Consider the following 22,223-nt stretch of genomic DNA (forward strand, 5'->3'; position numbering starts at 1 on the left):
AATTCTCGACGGGAATTAAAACATCGTAACAATATGCAAATTAACGTATCATTTAACGATGGGATATTCTTCACCAATCTTGTCTACCAAAAGTTCTCCGTTATGGCTAAGTTGGCGGTTATTGTTGGTGAACACGTCATTCGTAAAGCTAGGAAAAAAAGTTTAAATTGCGTCAAGGGATTCTGAAGTGCAAGTGCAATCTGAATGAAAGAAACAATATTGATCTAGAAAATCCTGGATATCGTATGATTAAAGGAATGTCAGACATTTCGGCCCATTGACATTTCGGCCCAAAAAATTGGGCCGAAATGTCATTGGGCAGAAGTGTCGTTGGGCCGAAATGTCACTGGACCGAAGTGTCAATTTACTATAATGTTGTGGAAACGAAATAATAATGGGTGATGTTAGCAAAATGAAAAATATGGGCCGAAGTGTCTCAAAAATTTGGGCCGAAGTGTCCAACTTTTGGGCTGAAGTGTCTTTGGGCCGAAACGTCCGACAACCGATTAAAGTGCATGTACATACCAAGCCACTCATTAAATAAACTGATTTTAAAAACCTTCGGAGAAATTAAGGATATAGCTTTCAATAAACCAGATTTTGAAATAATGGGCTACTTAGACTTGCACTTTACTGTATGTTCGCTACTTTCTGCGTAAATTCAGAATGAGGTTGCAATTGATGTTAATTTCCTAAGGTGGAGATATTTACCTGAGAAGATGAAATGCAGGCTGATTACTAGCGAAACCAAAACAGTAGAAACCATGTTGTCTGTGTGAAGTGCGTATCAACGAAATTAAAACCATTAAAGTGTTAATGATATCACTAAATCTGCACTTTTACAGGCCAACTCAGATGATGGTAGACACGCCCACGAGCACATGATGTTTGGACCCACACTTCATTTGATGAAACGATCTCTGCCTAATAAAAGAGGAAATTGTAGATGACCGAGATCGATATTATTAGAAATTAAAGTATACCAATACTTCGTAAAGGCCGAGGGCAGTGTATACTTAGGATGTATGGATCTTGCTGAGAGATTTTGATTTTGCCACGTAGGGCGTTGAAATTCAGGGAATTTGTAGCGTTGTAGTATTGGAAAGAAAAAAAATTACAATGACTGAAATTTTGTGTGAAACTCTCCCATTCCAAATGAATCATATTAATATTTCCATTTCATTATCGAGATGAACTTGCATGGTGGTCCAACTGTTTTCGTTTCGGTTAGATCTCTAAAGAATTCAGTTGACAATTTAGATATCTTTTCAGTTTGTCTTGTCTCCGAATTACTATTTTTGGCCAGAAAACAGACCATGATGACATATGCACTTTGTTAGTCTTTTAATCTTGACACACCCCCCCCTCCCGTCTCCGATAAGTTGGTGGATACTAGTCCTCAGTTTTGTACAATTTATAAACTATTACTAAACTCCATTAAGACTAGCCGGTTCTACCAGATTAATTAATTAATTTACTGGCACCTTAGCGGGTCTAAATCAAAATACTGGTTGACCCTTTCCAAAATGCCCCGATTCAAATATATATCACTGTTGGTTATTCAAACCTCAAATTTTCGACACAAACCGCATTTTGATCTCTAAAGCGTGGAAATGTACTACGGAACTGGAATTATTACACGGCTGTTTCGTCACCAGGTATCTGATAAGAGTACAATTTTTATGCCCCCGAGATCGAAGATCGGGAGGGGGGATATTGTTTATGTTCTGTCGGAAACTTTAACCTTGCTAATAACTTTTGAACAGTAAGTGCTAGAGTTTTGATATTTAATATGAATGTTTCTTGTGACAAGACCTTTCCGTGGGTATCAAACTGTTTGACCCTGTGACCTTGGAGTTTGACCTACTTTTCAAAAACTTTAACCTTGCTTATAACTTTTGAACAGTGAGTGCTACAGCTTTGATATTTCACAAGAGTATTCCTTGTGACAAGACCTTTCTGTGGGTACTAAACCTTTTGACCTTGGCATTTGACCTACTTTTAAAAAATGACATTGGTCATAACTTCTAAATGGTAACTATTAGAGCTTTCATATTGCACATGAACATTTCTTGTGACAAGATCTTTCTACTGGTACCAAGATATTTGTCCTTGTGACTTTGGTCATCTTTGGAATTGGCTATTATCGGGGACATTTGTGTTTTACAAACACACCTTGTTTTTCTGGTTCCGCAACGTGTGGGTAGGGGGTATACATCAAAGTCAGATTATGACAAACTAATGAAAAATCATACTCTCCTGTTTTCTCACTACTATAGTGTAGCAAAGCAGAAATTTCGTGTTTATAGCTTTACAATTCTGGTTTTATCTTCATTCATATATAATCACGCAAAGTGAGTGTATTAATAAACGTTTTTATAAATATCTTCAATTAGAGAGCTATTAAATGTGTCTGTGTTGAGTTATTCTCTTTAATTAACTATCTTACCGCCAAAATCAAGGTGAGCGATTGGTTCATATATGACACATGACTTGGACCGGTGGACAGGTTTCACTAGTTTTCTTGGGGAGTAGACACTTTGCCTCGTGCGACTTAACAGAAAGGTAGTTGTTCACCATCTAATAGGAGTTTGGTCGACTATATGTATTCTGGGTATGTTTGACTTGTTTGAATTTATTTTGCGGTATTTATTTAGAGATTCATTTAGTATTTCTAGCCAATTTTCTTATAGCTAACAATTGACATGTTCAATTTAGATTATGTATTTATGAAAAGTTCCAATAACACGTGTTCGTGTTTATTTCTACCTGTAATCTATTGAGTAGTCTAATGCTTTTCACCTTGTCAGGTGATATCTAAATATTCATTGTACGGATTTTAACTGACCACTGTTATGGTGATGTTCTACATGTAATTGGAGGTGACTTCAATGCTAGTTGTAAACAGGTTGGGAACACTTCCCCAATAGCGAGATATTCTCGCTAAAACGCGATTATCCCTCTCTAGCGAGATTAAATATATCCCATACAACCGAGAAAAACACCCGAGGAATACATCTCTTTGTGTTTCACGTGAAAAGAAGAAAAAGTGCTAAAATATATGATACTTCTGCAAATATATTAACACTCACGATGTGTATTGGATTTCAGACTGCTTCCCTCTTACGCAGCAACTTTGATATGCGATTTCTTGACTATGTTGTCAATTTCATAGAAACAATTCGCATCATGTTGAGTTTGTGTCGCACTTATTTAAGAAATAAGATATCATTTTTGAATGGTGTTGGGATAAGACATGAATTTGGTCACGTGATCAAATCCTATAGTAGATTTTATCACGTACCAACTTCATGTCATATCCCAATAACATTCAAAAATGATATTTTATTTCTTATATTTATATTTTCTATTTTGATTTGTGTTCTTACCGGGCTTCCATGATTATGTAGCAGATTACCAAAATAACGATCATAGAACACAAAATATAGTTCGTTAGAGTTTTATCGAATAAAAAATTAGGAACAATATCAAAGAGAATATAAGATATCGATATTTAATTGAAAATGGTAAAAAAAAGACGAAACATGTGTAAAATAAAGGTAATTTAGAGCGTAAAGTTAACTGAAATGACGACAAGAAGAGCGGAGTAAACTACATCTGTGATGTGATTTGGTCGCGATCAGCGACGGAGAAACTGGCGTCGTCTAGCTTATTAAGTTGAAAACGCAATTGTTGATCACAGATTTCGACAGAAATTCAATGGATCTGAAAGAATTAATGGTGGATATGATGGGTCAAGTTAACGTTAAGCTCTTAGTCAAGTTTGTGGAAAGAAACAACGGTATGTTCATCCACAGGAGTCGGCACTCACACAAAACTTATGGCGAGTGAGTTTTTTCGAAAGTATGTTTATTTTGGATTTTAGAGTAATTGACGGCAATTAAAAGGGTGACCGATCCAGAAATCAGGTGGGACACATCGACTGATGTTATTTATACCGGGTACTGCTGTGTTTTTCACGCAACATAGCACCGGAGCAGATTTTGCCGAAATCGCGTTGCATTCCTGTCGTTTCGCTCGTGAAACTCAGTGGTAGTATTTATGCCCATTTCTCATATATTTCTACTTTATTGATAAAATTGCCGACTCCTGTGGTTCATCGTTAGGACTCGCGGTTGTAGCCATGCAGGAGACGACTCAAGACAGTAGGACAGATTTAGACAAAGTGCAGGTAGGTTGCGTCTTTTATTTTGTGTGTAAAAGAAAATAAAAACGAACTGACGGAGTTTTTGTTCACTTGAGAGATTTCTGTTGTAGGATTTTAATGAAGACTCGAACCGGTACCCTGACATGAACATGTAATTTTTTCGAGCCTCGAAACCAGCCTCTCTTATGATCATGCCGAGCCATAGCCGTGATGGAAGTTGCCAGGAAACAACAGGTTAACTTATCATCATATTAAAAGTAAATAGGCTTATATTTTCGCTTCCAATATCATAGAACTATATTTTTTAAATTCGCCATGCAGAAGTTGCAGACGGTATTGAACGATATGTTTAATGTTTCTCTTTTATAAATTGATGAAATTCTTGTTTGTTTACAAAATAAACTGTATAAATATCCTGCTGCGTTTATTTCTGTTATGATGTCATTGCAGTGGCGGATCCGGGGTTTACGAAAGGGTGTGTGTGAAAGTCAAGTATTGGCCAAAATAATCAGCCATTTTGGGTGCCAATCTGGAATTTTACTCACACTATTTCTATTATTTAAATTTGTGGCGAGAGGGGGGTGTCTAAATCCCCCACTGCATTGCATAAGCAAGAAGCCAGGTGAAAGTACGGGAACTGACTTTTGAAGCGGTGATTGTATTCATACACAAGAACAAACTGATCACGTGACCAAATTCATGTCACACGAAATTGAACATCGATTTCATTAGTACTGTCATATAAGGAAGTGCATAGGCAAATGTAAATATTCAACGTTGCACGGGATTTGCCATTATTTTCAATAAAGACGCCAAAACACCTGTTTATGGTAATGTTTACTTTCTCACGAAAGAGGGATAATCGCGTTTTAGCGAGAATATCTCGCTATAGGGAAAGTGTTCCCAACCTGGTAAAGACAATGACAATCTCCGCTGTAACAGACTTAAATGAAAGACCCTGAAAGATGTCACTGTTCACAATGATTGGGGATGCCCTGACACAGAATGTAGTACAACAGGTTCAAAACACACATTTATTAAAAAATGCTCTACATTAGACTATATCTCTTGTAACAAGGCTTTGTGTAATCTTGTGATAATTACCATGTATATGAAGAGGGCACATTTAGTTCCACATCTGACCATCTTCCGATTTATATGAATCTCTGTACTGCTATCAAAACCTATGTTTTGCAAGAACCTACCACCTCCCTTCCAGCCTGGCATAAAGTAGATTACTGTAAGTTCAAAGAGTATGAAAAATATGTTGGTGATCGTAGTGAAATGTTTTTGGACAGGAATTTAAATACCGTCGAGGATCTTGATTCATTTTACCTCGATCTTAATACATTGTTACATACTTCTGCATCTCTGTATATCCCCAATGCAAGATAAGTTTCATGGTGGTACGCATGCATGAGAACAAGGAGTCTTAAAATTTTTGGACTGTGTCTTTTGGGGGGTTTAATTGGTTCATTGGAGCGTCGTTCAACGACTTTTTCATAATGCTTTGTAATGGGACAAGATAAAGGGAAGAAAAAATCGATAAAAAAGGAATAATAAAACGCTTAACACGAGTGGTGAAAGTGAAAATAAGATCTGACTGAATTCCACTCAGTCAGCCATCACTATTCCCCGTAATTCCACTCAGTCCGCCATCACTATACCCCGTAATTCCACTCAGTCCGCCATCACTATACCCCGTAATTCCACTCAGTCAGCCATCACTATACCCCGTAATTCCACTCAGTCAGCCATCACTATACCCCGTAATTGCACTCAGTCAGCCATCACTATACCCCGTAATTCCACTCAGTCAGCCATCACTATACCCCGTAATTGCACTCAGTCAGCCATCACTATACCCCGTAATTGCACTCAGTCAGCCATCACTATACCCTGTAATTGCACTCAGTCAGCCATCACTATACCCCGTAATTGCACTCAGTCAGCCATCACTATACCCCGTAATTGCACTCAGTCAGCCATCACTATACCCCGTAATTCCACTCAGTCAGCCATCACTATACCATAATCAGTGGAGCCTCACAACACTCGTCACCCAGTGTGCAGTTTAAAGGTAATTAGCTACAACCTTATATGCCACAAAGTCCACAAGGACAATTTGCAGGTTATATTTCACCAATACGGAGTCAGTCGAACACTCGAAATAAAGATATGTGTGATACACTGTCTATGATAGGCGACAGACTGGATTATTTGTCTACCAAACTAGATGTACTGGACCAAATAGATAGGCGATTATGTGATCTTGAGAGAAACGTTAAATGTGTAAATCAAGAACTGAAAAACGTGAAAGTCAAAGTTGAAGAAATTGAGAAGGGAACAAACCACACATCACTATTTAAAACATTGTTATGACGTCAGTTCGTTGTCTTGACAGTACTTTATTTTTCATACTGTACTGAACATAGTCCAGCATTATTAAGAGCAGGCCAATATTATGAGAAATACTGGACTGACAGTAAAAACCAGGAACAAAGACCACTCTTCGTTGTGTGAGAAAACATTATTTATCAAATACAATATTCAAGGCGTGAAATATTCCAGTAAATTATACGAAAGAGTTACATCCCCGGCTGTGATATTTATTTCTTTTCCCGATCCAAAGGAAACGCTTTCATTGAGCTTCACTTTCTTCGGCTCTGGTAGGGACACTGTGGACGGTTTCTGAATCAAATCACTTACACTCTGCAATTGCTCCTCGGAGGTCCGTCTGTAGTTGCGAATCGCAGATGACCTGTGACCAGTTTTTACCGCTATAAGTTGCTCGTCAACACCCGCAGCATATAGGCGTGTAGTCCGAAATAGTTTACGTTTTCCTGGCTTTTTTAATGATTTTGATATTTACCGTGCCAGGAAAACGTCAGAACCGGCGCCATTACGTAAACTGGAAATTCGCCGCCTCCAACTGGAGGCGGCATTCTCGGGCCGATTTTCAATACTTGCGAGCCGAATTTAATGTTAAACTCATAATTAATCAATAAAACGATGCTTCTTGTACTTACTAATATCGATTAAAAGAAAATATCACTTCAGAATTCGATAACAGAAGCACGCAATTGTAGTTAACCGAATTTTCGCTGTCATTTGAGCGAACGAGTCACGTGACTCAAAACAGCTCGACAGTTTGTTAAAATGTTTTCTTGAGGCTGTTTATGTGATTAAAGTACCCATAAAATCAATATTAGTAAGTACAGGAAGCATCGTTTTATTGATTAAGTATGAGTTTAACATTAAATTCGGCTCACAAGTATTTAAAATCGGCCCGAGAATGCCGCCTCCAACTGGAGGCGGCGAATTTCCAGTTTACGTAATGGCGCCGGTTCTGACGTTTTCCTGGAACGGTAAATATCAAAATCATTAGAAAAGCCAGGAAAACGTCAGATATTTCGGACTAATAGGCGTGTAGCGGCAGTATCCCGAAGAGAGTGATTTGTAAAAAACCTATCAAACCCTGCCTCTTTACACATTTTGGCCACAATCTGTTGCAGTTGATGTACCCCGACTAGGACGTCGTCGTACCATACATTCCCCTATGTGCGATTTTTGGTCTGAGATATAATGCATTGCATTTTCCACTGCTGGGGCTTCGAATGATTAAAAAGAAATTTGTATGCAACAAAAATGAAACAAACAAAATAAACAATGTGAAAAAAAATGTTAATATATTTAGAAGAATTTGTAGAAATAATGAATAATCTTACCGCAAACCCATGTTCAAGGCACCCGGACTAAATGCTAAGAGAGGGCTGCGGCTTCTGTTTTTATACCAGTTGTAGGCCTACGTGTCAGTATCATATCATACCGATTGTTAGGTCGTTCTTGACACACTGATTTTGACTACGGATAACTCCGTTTACCTGATCAAGATATAGGGCTCACGGCGGGTGTGACCGGTCGACAGGGGATGCTTACTCCTCCTGGGCACCTGATCTCACCTCTGGCTTGTCCAGGGGTCCGTGTTTGCCCAAATATCTATTTTGTATTGATTTTAGGAGTTATGAGATTGATCACTATTCGTTATCTTCACCTTTCATTAAGGTTCCCAGAAAGGAAGGTAGGAAATCAATGTTTTGTTTTATCTAAAAGATTCTTTCCGAACACCCTTTACGTACCCCCTTCACCCCCTCCCCCCTAAAAAACCCCATGTTTTGTTGAGTACAGTCTTCAGTCAATAGAAGCGTTCTAATCGCTTTGGACCATGAAGAACAAAACCCTGTTTTGAGGAGTATCGTATTATGACAATTGAAATGATGAGCTAACAGTTTTTTGTGAATTAAAGACAAGAGTTGACCTTGTGTGCCATTAAAGTTTATGAATTCCTAATACATGTATATTAAATATTAAAAACAAATCAGAAACGAAAGGTGTAAATATATTTGTCTATACGAATGTATATTTGTACATGTTTTTTTTTGTTTGTTTTTTTTTGCGTTTAAATGCATTTGTTTTAGATAGAACAACATTTTAATTAAGTAAGATACAAGACTCCGGTTATTCTGCCATTACTTTTGCAGATAGTTTAACCAAAGACACAATAGGACGGTGCGTAGTCTTTATTATGTACTTCATGTGTGTTAAAAGACTGAAACAAGCAAAAGGAGTAATAAATATACTGTTAAATTACAAATGAATAAATAAATAATCAAAAATAAACTTAAGAAATGTTACAAAAAGAAAATAGTCAAATTTTGGATTTAATTTTATCACAAACTTGTTTCCGTAGAAAAATTTGTTAAGTGCGTACATTCATGTGAAAGATGCATATGACACTAACGGCGTTCCATAGAAAATATTCAGATGTATGCCACTTCTAAATATAATATACAAGAATAGCTAACAAACCAAAATAAAGTAAATATGTATTCAAAGGCTAAGAGAATCATGATAATGAACTGCAAAAGACTACTTACAGTGTGTGCTATCTCTAAGTAGAAATTGAATGACTGGAACAATCGACCGATGTGTGAAACACACTCACAGGTAAACAGGAAGTACGTGCTCGAATTAAGAATGGTAACTCTAAACGGGTTTGAAGTCTAAGTCGTAAAGAAAGATAATTCAATATAAAAAAGAGGAACTATTTTAACAAATAACGATAACTCTTCACACTCCCCGTCTGATATCGGGAGATATCACTATATGTCTCTTGTAAAGAATTTCAATAATTCAAATGAAATACATATGCAAATCAAAATGTCATGATGTTCACACGGGTAACAAAAGAACCAGTTCTTTAACAGGACGAGTATAATACACAGCTTGTCCATCTCGAATCACACGTAGCTCCACGGTACGTACTTTCTTGTCTGAATGGCTAGGAAATGTACGTTCAACTACAGCCATTTTCCAGTCGCAACGATGAGCACCGTCATCTTTCAGAAGAACAACATCACCAACAGTTATGTTTCTCTGGTTTGTTGGCCATCGTTTCCGATTTTGTAGGGTTACGAGATATTCTTTTCTCCAACGTTGCCAAAATATATAAGCTAAATGTTGAGCTCTTTTCCACTGGGCCGCGTATGCATCTTTTTCACTGAAAGGTCCAAGAGGTTCCCCTCCCTTGTCTGTTTTCAGGGTAAGAAGTGTATAGGGTGTAAGGATCAGAGGGTATTCAGGATCTGATGAGGTAGGTACCAGTGGTCACGAGTTGATGATTGCACTAGCCTCTGCAAGAAAGGTGGTGAGTATTTGATGGGTTAATGCCTTGACTGCTTTGTCCATCGACATGGTATCCAGTATGCGTCGAGTCAGGCCTATCATGCGTTCCCATGCTCCGCCCATATGCGAAGCATGAGGTGGATTGAAGATCCATATTGATCTTTGATCGAGGAGAAATCTCTTGATAGGTCCATCTTCAATGTTGATGACATCTACCCCTAGGTGGTCTGTTGATCCGATAAAATTTGTCCCACGATCGGATCGAAATTCCTTTACATGTCCTCTGATGGCAATGAACCTCCTTAAAGCGTTGATGAATGAAGATGAGGTCATATCTTCGATCACTTCCATGTGTACAGCACGAGACGTAAGGCATGAAAACATAATTGCCCAACGTTTTCCATGGGCTTGACCTCCTCTGGTGCGACGGGTGACTATTTGCCATGGTCCAAATGTGTCAACACCAACGCTTGAAAATGGAGGACCTGGTGTTAAACGGTCCTTTGGCAAATCTGCCATTATCTGATGCTCTACACACCGTCTCAGCTTTCTACAGGTCACACAGTGAAAAATGATGGATGACACTTGGCGCTTCCCACCAATTATCCAAAAACCTGCAGCTCGTACCGCCCCCTCTGTGTAATGACGTCCTTGATGTTTCATGAGGTCATGGTAGTGTCGTATAATCAATTTTGCAATGTGATGTTTACCCGATATGATGATTGGATTCTTTGCTGTAACATCAAGGGAAGCCTTGTTGAGCCTGCCTCCAACACGCAAGATACCATCCGAATCGATGAAAGGATTGAGTTTCAATATGGTACTCCCTTTTTTGATTGGTTGTCCTGTTTGCAATTGTTCAATCTCTTCAGCAAAACTTTCCTTCTGGACTTCCCTGGTGATCACTTTTTCAGCTTCCTGTAGAAGATGTATATCTTTAGCTTTAGAACAAGCATGCCAGCCTTTACATGGCGGTTGCCCACTCCAGCTTCTGACGATGTGTTTCAGATGAGCTATTCCTCCAACCAAGCCTTTCCAAGTTGAGTAATTTTTGAATCCAGATACAAAAGTTGTCAGATCTACGCATGATTTGATGACTGATATCACTGGTCTAATTTCTTTATCCAACTTTGAATTCACAAGTTTATAATTTGGACCAAGGTTCTCTGGTTCAGAATATTCCGTATCATCTGGATCTAAACGTTTGGTAAACCAGCGGGTTGGTCCTTTGAGCCATGTGGTGTCTGTCAGAATTCTGTTTGATGATGACCTGGTTGCTTCATCAGCTGGGTTATATTCAGATAGAACATAATTCCATTGTTCTGGAACAGAAGTTTTACGAATTTTTTCCACTCTGTTGCTTACGTAAGTGTAAAACCGTCTAGTGTTGTTACAGATGTAGCCGAGTGCCACTTTGCTATATGTATGGAAGTGAAATTCTTCTGTTGGGATACTCATTTGTTTCTTTATGATATTGGCGATTTCAATGCCAAGAACTGCTGCACATAATTCTAAGCGTGGTATTGTCACAGCACTCTTAGGAGCAACTTTAGCCTTTCCAAGTAAGAATCCTTGTTGTTGGTTGCCATCGGCGTCCGTTAATTTGATATAGGCAACTGCAGCAATCGCTTCCCCAGAAGCATCAGTAAAAAGATGCACTTCTCGTCTGATGGAACAGGTTAACGACAAAGTAGTATATTGTCGAGGAATATACAAAGTCTCAAGGCTTTGCATCTGTTCTTTCCAATCCGTCCATTGTTTTTCATATTCTTTGGGTAAAACCTGGTCCCAATCTGTTGTTTCAGCATTCAGTTTTCTCAAAAGCAACTTGCCTTTGATAAGAACAGGAGCTAAAAATCCTAAAGGATCGTAGAAGCTATTCAAGGTTGAAAGTAACCCACGACGTATACATGATTTTTCTTCAGCTGAGATTCTGAATGTAAACGAATCGGATTTTAAATCCCAACTCATCCCCAAACTTCGCTGGATAGGGAGCACATCTGTTGTGAGATCTAAAGACATTAGATCTTTTGCAAGGTCTTCTGAAGGGAAACTGTTCATTACGTCGCCGTTGTTTGATACAATTTTGTGTAATCGTAGTCCACCTTCTTGAATCAAGGCTTGTTGTGTCCTCATCATCAAACTCACTGCTTGTTTGACTGATGGTAGGGAGACAAGGCCATCATCCACGTAGAAGTTATGCTCTACAAAGCTACGAACATCATGTCCAAATGTAGTTTCCGCATTTTGTGCTGTTCTTCGCAAGCCATATGTGGCAACAGCAGGTGAGGGACTGTTACCAAACACATGAACGCACATCCTGTAGTCCACTAACTCTTTTTGAGGGTTGTTATCTTCATACCACAGAAATCGTAAGTAGTTCCTATGGTCTTCCTTTACTTTGAAGCAATGGAACATCTGCTGGATGTCCGCCATGATGCCTATTTTTTCAACTCTAAATCGCATCAACACTCCAAGTAAGCTATTTGTAAGATCGGGTCCAGAGAGCAAGACATTGTTCAATGAAACACCATTAAACTGCGCGGACGAGTCAAAAACCATTCTGATCTGATTTGGCTTTTTGGAATGGTACACACTGAAAATAGGTAAGTACCAGAACTCCTCCCTTTCATTGACTGGTGGTGCACGTTCAGCATGACCAGAATCAATTATCTGCTGCATAAATGTGGTGGCATGCAGACATTTTTCTGGGTTTCTCTTTAGATTCACGTCCAAAATATGAGCTCTTTTAACAGCTAGTTGCCTGTTATCTGGGAGTCTCCGTCTTGGTTCCTTAAATGGTAACGGTGCAACCCATTGTCCACTGTCATTTCGATAGAGTTCTCGATCCATCCTAGACAAAAACAATCTATCATCTATGGATAGTCCAGGTTGGTCATCGTATTCAGTTGTATGAAATACAGAGTCTCCAATAAGATCTGTTTCAGGAATGCATGGTATTTCCTTAACAGCGATGTTACTTGTACACGGATCACATACAGTAGTTCTACCGTTTGGTAAAATAGTTACTTTGTTTGCGATAACAATCTCTGGTCTGTGAGTTCTGCCTAGACACACCTCTCCGATGACAACCCATCCAAGACCAAGTTTCTGCGCATATGGTGACTGTGATGGGCCTATTCTTTGCTCAATAATATGGTGCGCATCTCCAAGATCACGTCCAATTAAGAGAATAATTTCCATATCGATCTCAAGAGGGTGTAGTTCACTAGCAATTTCTGACAAATGAGGATATGCATTTGCCACTTCTGGTGTTGGAATTTCCTGTCTGTTGTTCGGTATATCATCGCATTCTATGACAGTTGGAAGGTTTAGCTGATAGCTGCCATCAATAGATTCGATAACAAAACCACATGCTCTTCTTCCACTACAGATAGAACGTCCGCTGCATGAGAACAAAGTGTACGTTTGAGTTTCATTGTGCGTGTCGAAAAGATTGAAGAATTCTGATCTGGCTAGTGTTCTATTGCTCTGTTCGTCTATAATGGCATACATCCGGACAGCGCTATCTTTATTTCCTAAAGGATACACTCGTACGGGAACAACTTTTGCACAAGAGCGTCCACAGAGCGTTTGTTCACAGAGTTCAGTACATTTACTATCCACTGTTGATTTTGTTGGTAATTTCCTCTCCCCGCCATCTGCAACTGTGCTGACGCTGGCTGTCACATTGCTGGGCCCTTGATCGGGGTACATCGCTGTCGCATGACGCTTATTTCCACATATATCACATTTAATGGTCGCCTTACAATTTCTAGAAAGGTGCTTGGACATACAGCACTTGTAACAAAATCCATGCTCACGAAGAATATCCTTTCGTTCTTGGAGCGGTTTCGCACGGAAAGCTCTGCATGCATGCAATGTATGATCCGCTTTGTGTATTGGACATCTTGAATTAGTGTTAGTTTTGTTTTCTTCGTCTTCCCCTGCTAACTCCGTTTTACGGCTATGAACAGAAAGAGATCCTGTAGTTCCTTTACTTTCTTGTTGTCGTTTTTTCGATGTAGAAGATGATTCTGAACATTCATATTGAAGAGCTGGATCATTTTTCATCGTGCTGAGCTCTCGGATGAAGTTGACTAAGAATCCAAAAGGTGGAAAAGGAACATTAAACTGTTTCTTGTATCTGGCAGCTTGGGAAACCCATTTCTCTTGCAGTCCATGAGGGAGCTTATTGATGATGGGAATAACTCCAGACGATGAGTCGAAATATGAGAGAAGAATGGCATATGTCGGATTTTCTTTGACAGACTCAATTTCTGTAAGAATGTCTAAGAGATCGTACAGTTTCTTTGGCTCTTTGGATGAAATTTTGGGGAAACTATCCAGTTTTTGCTTCAAGGCAGTTTCTATCATTTCGGGTCTGCCATATCTCTCTTCAAGGCGATCCCATATGCGACGTAATCCTGTGAATGGGTTGTTGATATTTGAAGCTCTCATACTGCTGGCAAACTTTCGTGATTCGGGTCTCAACCATTTCACCAATAAATCCATTTCCTCAAATGGCGTCACATTCAGCTCTTTAGTGATGTTTTTAAAGGTAGCTTTCCAGGTTTCGTATGTTTCTGGTCGATCGTTGAAGGAACTAAAACGGGAAAGAAGAAGATCTTTCTTCAGAAGAAATTGCGTTAAGTCTGTGGCGACTCCAGAGTGTGAACATGGTCTGAATTCGGATGCATACGGATTCAACGGTTCACGTCTAGGTGGTGATAGGATGTTATCATGAATGTCAATTTTCTTTTCTTCTTTACTTTCAATATCACTGAAACGTGTTTGTCCATTCACAAAGTCAGCTGTAAATTTCTCTTTTGAAGACACCATTAGTTCTGTATATCTCGATGGAAAGTATTCTAGCCCACGCGACGAATCATTATCTTCTAGCATCCGGATCTCCGCCTCCAAGGTAGCTACTTCCTTTTGTTGCTCAAGAAGATCTAATTTTGCTTCAAGTAAATTCTTTTCCTTTTGTAGTTCTGTTTGTTTTTCGGCAAAGGCGAGTCGTGTCTGTTGAGCTTTGGCTTGCATGCGTTTTTTCCTCAATTCTGATTTTATACTGCTGTGTCGGCTAGAAATGGTAGCTTCGGATCTAGTTTCATATCTTTCGGAAAGTATTTCAGCCGCATCAAGAAGTAGATTTTTAATCTTTTCCCTGAAATTATCCATCATTGTATGACATCTTTCATTTTTCACTAAATGTTTCTCCATTTCCACTTCACTCTCTTCCGTGTGAGAACGATTAAAAAAGGAAAACAGTACATCTGTATCCATGACATAATGCTTTTTTGCCTTCCCTAGATCTGTCTCAATTTTTCGGAGGTATTTAATGTCTGTGGAAGATTCATCGAAATTCACTAAAATGTCTTCAAACTCCTTCCAGGACTTATCGACATCCCTAAGGTAAGACTCTAGTTTACTGTAGAAAAATTCTCGTCCTTTCTTTGTTAGAGTTCTTATTCTGCTTAGCCGGTCTTCTGCGTCAGACATCTTGATAGGAACACTTCTTTTACTATTCTGCCATTACTTTTGCAGATAGTTTAACCAAAGACACAATAGGACGGTGCTCATCGTTGCGACTGGAAAATGGCTGTAGTTGAACGTACATTTCCTAGCCATTCAGACAAGAAAGTACGTACCGTGGAGCTACGTGTGATTCGAGATGGACAAGCTGTGTATTATACTCGTCCTGTTAAAGAACTGGTTCTTTTGTTACCCGTGTGAACATCATGACAATTTGATTTGCATATGTATTTCATTTGAATTATTGAAATTCTTTACAAGAGACATATAGTGATATCTCCCGATATCAGACGGGGAGTGTGAAGAGTTATCGTTATTTGTTAAAATATTTCCTCTTTTTTATATTGAATTATCTTTCTTTACGACTTAGACTTCAAACCCGTTTAGAGTTACCATTCTTAATTCGAGCACGTACTTCCTGTTTACCTGTGAGTGTGTTTCACACATCGGTCGATTGTTCCAGTCATTCAATTTCTACTTAGAGATAGCACACACTGTAAGTAGTCTTTTGCAGTTCATTATCATGATTCTCTTAGCCTTTGAATACATATTTACTTTATTTTGGTTTGTTAGCTATTCTTGTATATTATATTTAGAAGTGGCATACATCTGAATATTTTCACTACGCGGCTCGTGCCAGTCCCGTATCTGACATAATAGACCATCGGAGTCTTGTATCCCTTACGTATGTATATATTTAACTGTATTAGTGTAATGTTTCTCTATTCTGTCATTTATGAGAATAAACTAATGTCATTGTTCAGCATTGAGTTCATTTCGAAAGTTTCGTTTTGCATGCTTATAATTTTTGTAAGAAGCATGATTCATACCACGGGGACGTCCTTCGCACAACCAAATGTTTCGTAAACGACGCTCCGTATCATGCAATTGTTTAACTCGTGACGTCCACTCGGGCTTATCTTGCACGGAACACACGTGTATACCCAGTGCCAGAATTCAACGGTCCCGTCGGGTGTAACTTTAGCTTTTGCAAAGCATTTTTATGATATCTATAATCCAAAACAAAATGATACATTCGATTCGGACTTCTTTCACGACATCGAAACATCATGTAGTAATTTGTAAAGCAGTCTTATATCCTGTTCTGCAACTTTTCCTGGTGGTTCTGTGACCGTCGACAAAATATGCCACATCCTCCGTGATTTCAAACGAAGAAAAGCCCCCGGTCTTGACCGTATTCAGAACGAACATTTTATCTATGGCTGTATTCAGTTAGGTAAATGCATTACCTACCTTTTCGATGCTGTTATAGAAATAGGACGAATTTCATCATGCTGGAAAAAAAAACTTGATTATTCCCATCTACAAAGGTAGTAACAATCCAAGGAAGTCCCACGACAGTTACAGAACCATAGCCCTTCTTCCATGCCTCCTTAAAATCTTAGGAAAGTTGTTACTAACCCGAATTCGGACTCGTATCCAGCCGTTGATAAATTTTCCAAATCAACAACAGCAAGGTTTTCAACAAAAACATATTATATACGTATAACAGCGTCCTTCAACCTTTAAGAGACGATTTACCACAATATAGAACATGGGAGTCCCGTTCTTGTAGCCTTTCTCGATACGCAGAAGGTATTTGACACGGTCTGTCGACATGGTCTAATGTACAAACTACATCGGCTCGTTTATGGAGTCTAGTAAACGATTGTCATGTAAACACATCGTTCTCTGTCGTTGTTAACCAAGTCAGTTCCGACTGGTTTCCAATTTCACAAGGCGTTAGACAGGATGGTATTTTGTCAACCTTTCTCTACCTTGTATTTATCGACGACTTGCTGCACGAAATTCAAAATCTGTGTTCAAATACCGGTATTTTCAGTATCACAAGCTCTAATCCAACACTAGCGGATGATATTTGTTGTGTTGCGCTCACCCCGCATGGATTACAGAAAATCCTACGCAAAATATACGAGTATTCAACAAAATGGCGTTTTACATTCAATGCAAACAAATCCAATGTCTTTCATTTTTATCCAAAAAAGGGCAAATCATGCGGACACATTAATTCGGCACCTAGGCAAGAATGTTATTCATTCTTCCAAAGAATACACGCACCTGGGAATTTTACTGAATTCCACATTTGATCCAAGTAGCAGAACTTCGAATGCTTAAATGAAAGGACGCCAAACGTATTTTACACTAAAATCATCCAAACAGCTCAAGCTATATAAGAAGGTAGTTCTCCCCTCTCTATTATATGGATGCGAACTCTGGTGCGACCTACAACGAAAAGATGTCGAAATCCACAATACATTTCAAAAAATTTATTGCAAAACACGCAATGGGTCTCCATCAGCAAACTAGATCGGATATGAGTGAAAGCCTTTTAGGTCTGCTTCCTATTACTGCGGAGATTGACATCAAGAAACTGCAATTTGTTGGACGTCTTTGTGAACTTGACACTAATTATCTCACAAAGCGTATTTTCCTCATTCGTCTATTCTCGTATGTGATGAACCCATGTGCCAAACATCACGGATTTATTCAGGACATCATGCCTCTATTGACCAAATATAATTTGTATCCCGCTTTAACTCGATATCTTGAAAGCGGTGCCTTCTCTTCAAAATGGTCCCTTGGGGATCCGGGTTAGAATAGGTCCTTAGCACCCCTTGCTTGGCGACTAAATGGGGCGGTCCTTCGGATGAGACCGCAAAATCCGAGGTCCCGTGTCACAGCAGGTGTGGCACGATAAAGATCCCCCCCCCCCCTGTTTAAAGGCCATAAGCGCAGAGCATAGGCCGAAATTTTGCAGCCCTTCTCCGTATGAGTGAAATATTCTCGAGAGGGACGTTAAACAATATTCAATCAATCAATCTCTTCAAAATCAGAGTGAAAAAGATCTGTTTAATCCTATGTAATCACTTACTATTCCGATTCCAGACGACAGCGCATGCGTGCTGATCCTGACTTCGCCCGATTTATCATTCTTTGCGATGGAAAATCACGAACTTTGCTCTGGAATATTCCGCACAATAATAACGAGATTCTTCTGTGCAAGTTTATCATAAAATTATGGACTCTTCTGGATACACCACCCGAAATTTGCTCATTGTGCGCGAGACCTTTCACAAATGTGTTTGAGCACGTTTCCACTACCTGTTTTGAAACAACCCTATATCGCGACGCCTGGTGGGAAACTTTGATTGAAGACTTTGATATTTCTCTGGCTGCCGACCTATGTGGGCTGTCCCAATATGACTTGTATTTATTTATCCTCGGCGCAAGAAGCGTGATCTCAAAATGAAATTAATATATATTGTGTATTAATAGCAGATAAAAATGTATTTGAATATGAATTTGCTCGACACATGGGCTGTATGTTTTCTGAAAGGCAAAAAACTCCTGAATTTATGATATTTTTTATTGATTTTGGCATTTTTTACGCCCGTCTTTAGACGGGACGTATTATGTTTCAGCGATGTCTGTATGTCCGTCCATTCATTCGGGGTTTTCTGTTTTTAACTTCATTTCTCTGTCGCATATCAAGCTGAAACTTGCTATGTAGCTTCTTTGTGGATTACTCTAAATCTTGTGGCAATGTTGATCCGTTTTGACCTCTCTTGCAGGAGTTTTGCCCCTTTATTTGAAAATTATTGCTATTTGAAGAGTACATAATTTGTCCGGCTAATTCCTCTCACAGTTTTCAAGTGAGGGTCATCTTGTTTTACGGAGTGTTTGTATGGATATTGAAGATGTGCATGTGGCAAGGATTTTGATTTCCTTCAATTTAAAAAAAGAAAGAAAATTACAGGTTATTGAACTTAATCAGTTTTGAGGAATTATTACATAGAGAGTACGTGATTTGTCTTTTTTTTCTTCCACAGTTTTCAAGTGAGGACCTCCTTATTTTACAGAGTATTTGTATGGGTATGGACAATGTACATGCGACAACGATCTTGATTTCCTTCAATTTTTTTATATAGAAAATTACAGGTTGTTGAACTTAAGTCAATTTTGAGGAAATATTGCATTGAGAGTACATGATTTGTCTTTTATTTTTCCTTCTACAGTTTTCAAGTGAGAACCTTCTTATTTTACAGAGTAACTGTATGGGTATGGCCGATGTGCATGTGGCAACGAGTTTGATTTTCTTCAATTTTTGAGAAAATTACAGGTTGTTGAACTTAGTTTTTTTTAAAAAGGAAATATTCATATTATGCAAAGAAAGTATGTCACAGTCTGATGATGGCTGCTACTACCTAAAGCAAAGTTTTACAAATTGTGGCTTAAGAAAACACCCAATGTAAGCATTTTCACGAGCGTATTATGTACCGTTTGCAGAACCTCTTGTTGGCATTATTTTATGCCAACTTCACGCTCCTGTCATACAACTCAAAGCTATTTTGGATAAAATTAAACGTAGATTTATGCGTCTGAAATCATTCAATTTGTTCGTTCCGCCTGGACGGAATAATTTCAAGCGATGCATCCAGGAATTTCCCGTACTCTTTCTCTCTGCATCGGTCCATGTTGGGTTATAATTAATAATAACCACTTGCATGGCTTGCCAAATGTGACTTTTTTGTTAGAAGTGTTCTCATATATAGGTCAGTCACGCGTTTGGTTTTGATGGTTGATCGGTGGTTGTTAATTTTAAGTCCAATATTTATAGTTTCCCAAACATATTGTTGACCACATTGTTTACAAGTGATGAAGTTTATGTAATTATTGGTTTTACAGGAGAGATGACCCAATATTTTGTAAGTTTTGCCTATAGTGAAGCTTTGGAACGTTTCTGATTCCTGGTTAAATGCAAAGCAAACAGCGCTTGCCAGAGCAAATTGAAAAGGCTCCATTGGGAAGAGGGTTAGCGATGTCCAATCTGGTCCTTACCACAAAATCCTTTATATTCCTGGGGCGTCTAAAGGACACCATTGGTGGTTGACAAGAGGTACTTTACAGTCTTTGGTTTTCTCCCTGTACTGTAAAAGCGATGGCCTGTCATCATTAATGGCATTGGTAACAGATTGCGGCTTGTAACATGAGACTTTAATCGTTGACTTTGTTGTATAAAAGATTTCTCGTTGGAACAAATCCAACTGGCGCGAGTTGCAAGGCCTTTAGGTACACACTTCAAGATGTAATGTTGGTGAGAGCTAGATGGCCTTGAATATAAATGGACCGGCGTCGATCGGTTTAGTCTGTTAGTATGGAGATCAAATTCAATTTCACCATTAAGGTAATTCCACCCTTCTAGAATTATAGGTTCATTCTTATATTTGATTGTTGATTCTTCAAATAATATATCTTAGTAACAAATAAAAATGATAAAATAAGTATGTTGCGGTGTTAATAATTTTTTCTATCAATTAGCATACACATATTTGTATCAACGTCAGAAATTTGCAATTATCCTTAAAAAGCATCATCAAAATTTCACAAGAACTGGTTAAAATGATATAATAGTATTCATAACAATTTCATGAAATAAAACAAAGAAAATAAACAAAGTGTTTGTTGAAAAATCTATCGCATAATATCGACTTGATAAATAATTCAATGAAAACAGTTATTGCCCTTAGATTCAATATTTTGAAACATATTTATTATTTATATATAACTTAGACTTTTGAAATATTCTATGGTTAACAAGATTTTTTACAATAGCTATTGAAAAAGACTCCAACAACATTTATGATCCTGCCATGCATAAATCATTGACTTTGCGAAATTTTATGACGTCACAGGAGGGTGGAACTACGTTAACAAAAGTGGATGATGTATCAAGAAATGTATTGTTGGTATCTCGCCTATTATACCCCAACAGATGCAGAGTTCCGAGTCTCGAATTGGTACGCGGAAGTCCTTTGGGTTGTTGACACTGCATATATCTCAGCGTCAAATACGAATGTCGCACGACCGTGAATTTGTTTCCTTAATACAAATTTTCTCGGAGTCAAAACAGTCATCTATCTGGTATATAGCGAAAAACTACAAGGAAATTGAACTCTGCAAGTCCATATGCAAACTGTACACAAATACGTGCTCAATGGACCAATTCCATAATTGTGCTCTTTATGGAAGGTCTTTCTCTAATGTGTTTCTACAGTCCTCTTGTTGATGTCCAGCAACTGCAACTATTAGGGACAATTCACGAACTATTTCGACATACGCCTATGTGCAGAGTTATGCGGATCGACAGAAAATGAAATGTTTCTTGTTCTACTGGGGTGTTCTACAATTGAACTTTCATCTTGTTTGAAGCGCAGCGGCGCATAACGATAGTGCTCTCGCTCAGTTACGGGTATCGATTCCCTAGCTGTCAGACACACCAAGCTGTTATTTGCCCCTATCCAACACGTCATATTGTATAAATGTTTATTTTTCTATAATCTTTTTGTTTCTGTATATATATATATATATATATATATATATATATATGTCTGTTCAAAATGTAATATTGATGTATACATATGTAATTGTATAACTCATATTACAGTATCTCCACATGGAGGAAATAAAGAATGAATGCATGAGATGATGCAGGGATTTGAACAGTCTCCTTTAAAGTCAGCATTTCCCAAATTCTATGGTTGTTATAACAATCTAGTTTGCCAATACAACCTATTATTGGCTCAAATGCTGTCCGACTTGTTAGGCTGTTCTTGGCACACTGATTTTGACTACGGATAGCTCCGTTTACCTGATCAAGGTATAGGGCTCACGGTGGGTGTGACCGATCGACAGGGGATGTTTGCTCTTTCTAGGCACCTGATCCTACCTCTGATATATCCAGGGGTCTGTATTTGCCCAACTCTATTTTGTATTGCTTATAGGAGTTTGAAGATTGATCACTGTTCGTTAT

The 22,223-nt window shown here is 38.5% G+C and overlaps 1 protein-coding gene across 1 annotated transcript; it reads right to left on the reverse strand.

Moving 5' to 3' along the window:
- Nucleotides 1–9,835: 9,835 nt before the first annotated feature.
- LOC125647351 (uncharacterized) lies at nt 9,836–15,358 on the reverse strand. Its single transcript, XM_056141999.1, has one exon. It carries the CDS (start codon nt 15,356–15,358, stop codon nt 9,836–9,838), a length of 5,523 nt encoding a protein of 1,840 aa, XP_055997974.1.
- Between the last annotated feature and the right edge of the window lie 6,865 nt (nt 15,359–22,223).

Source organism: Ostrea edulis, chromosome 6 (assembly GCF_947568905.1).
Source record: "Ostrea edulis chromosome 6, xbOstEdul1.1, whole genome shotgun sequence".
Lineage (NCBI taxonomy): Eukaryota > Metazoa > Mollusca > Bivalvia > Ostreida > Ostreidae > Ostrea > Ostrea edulis.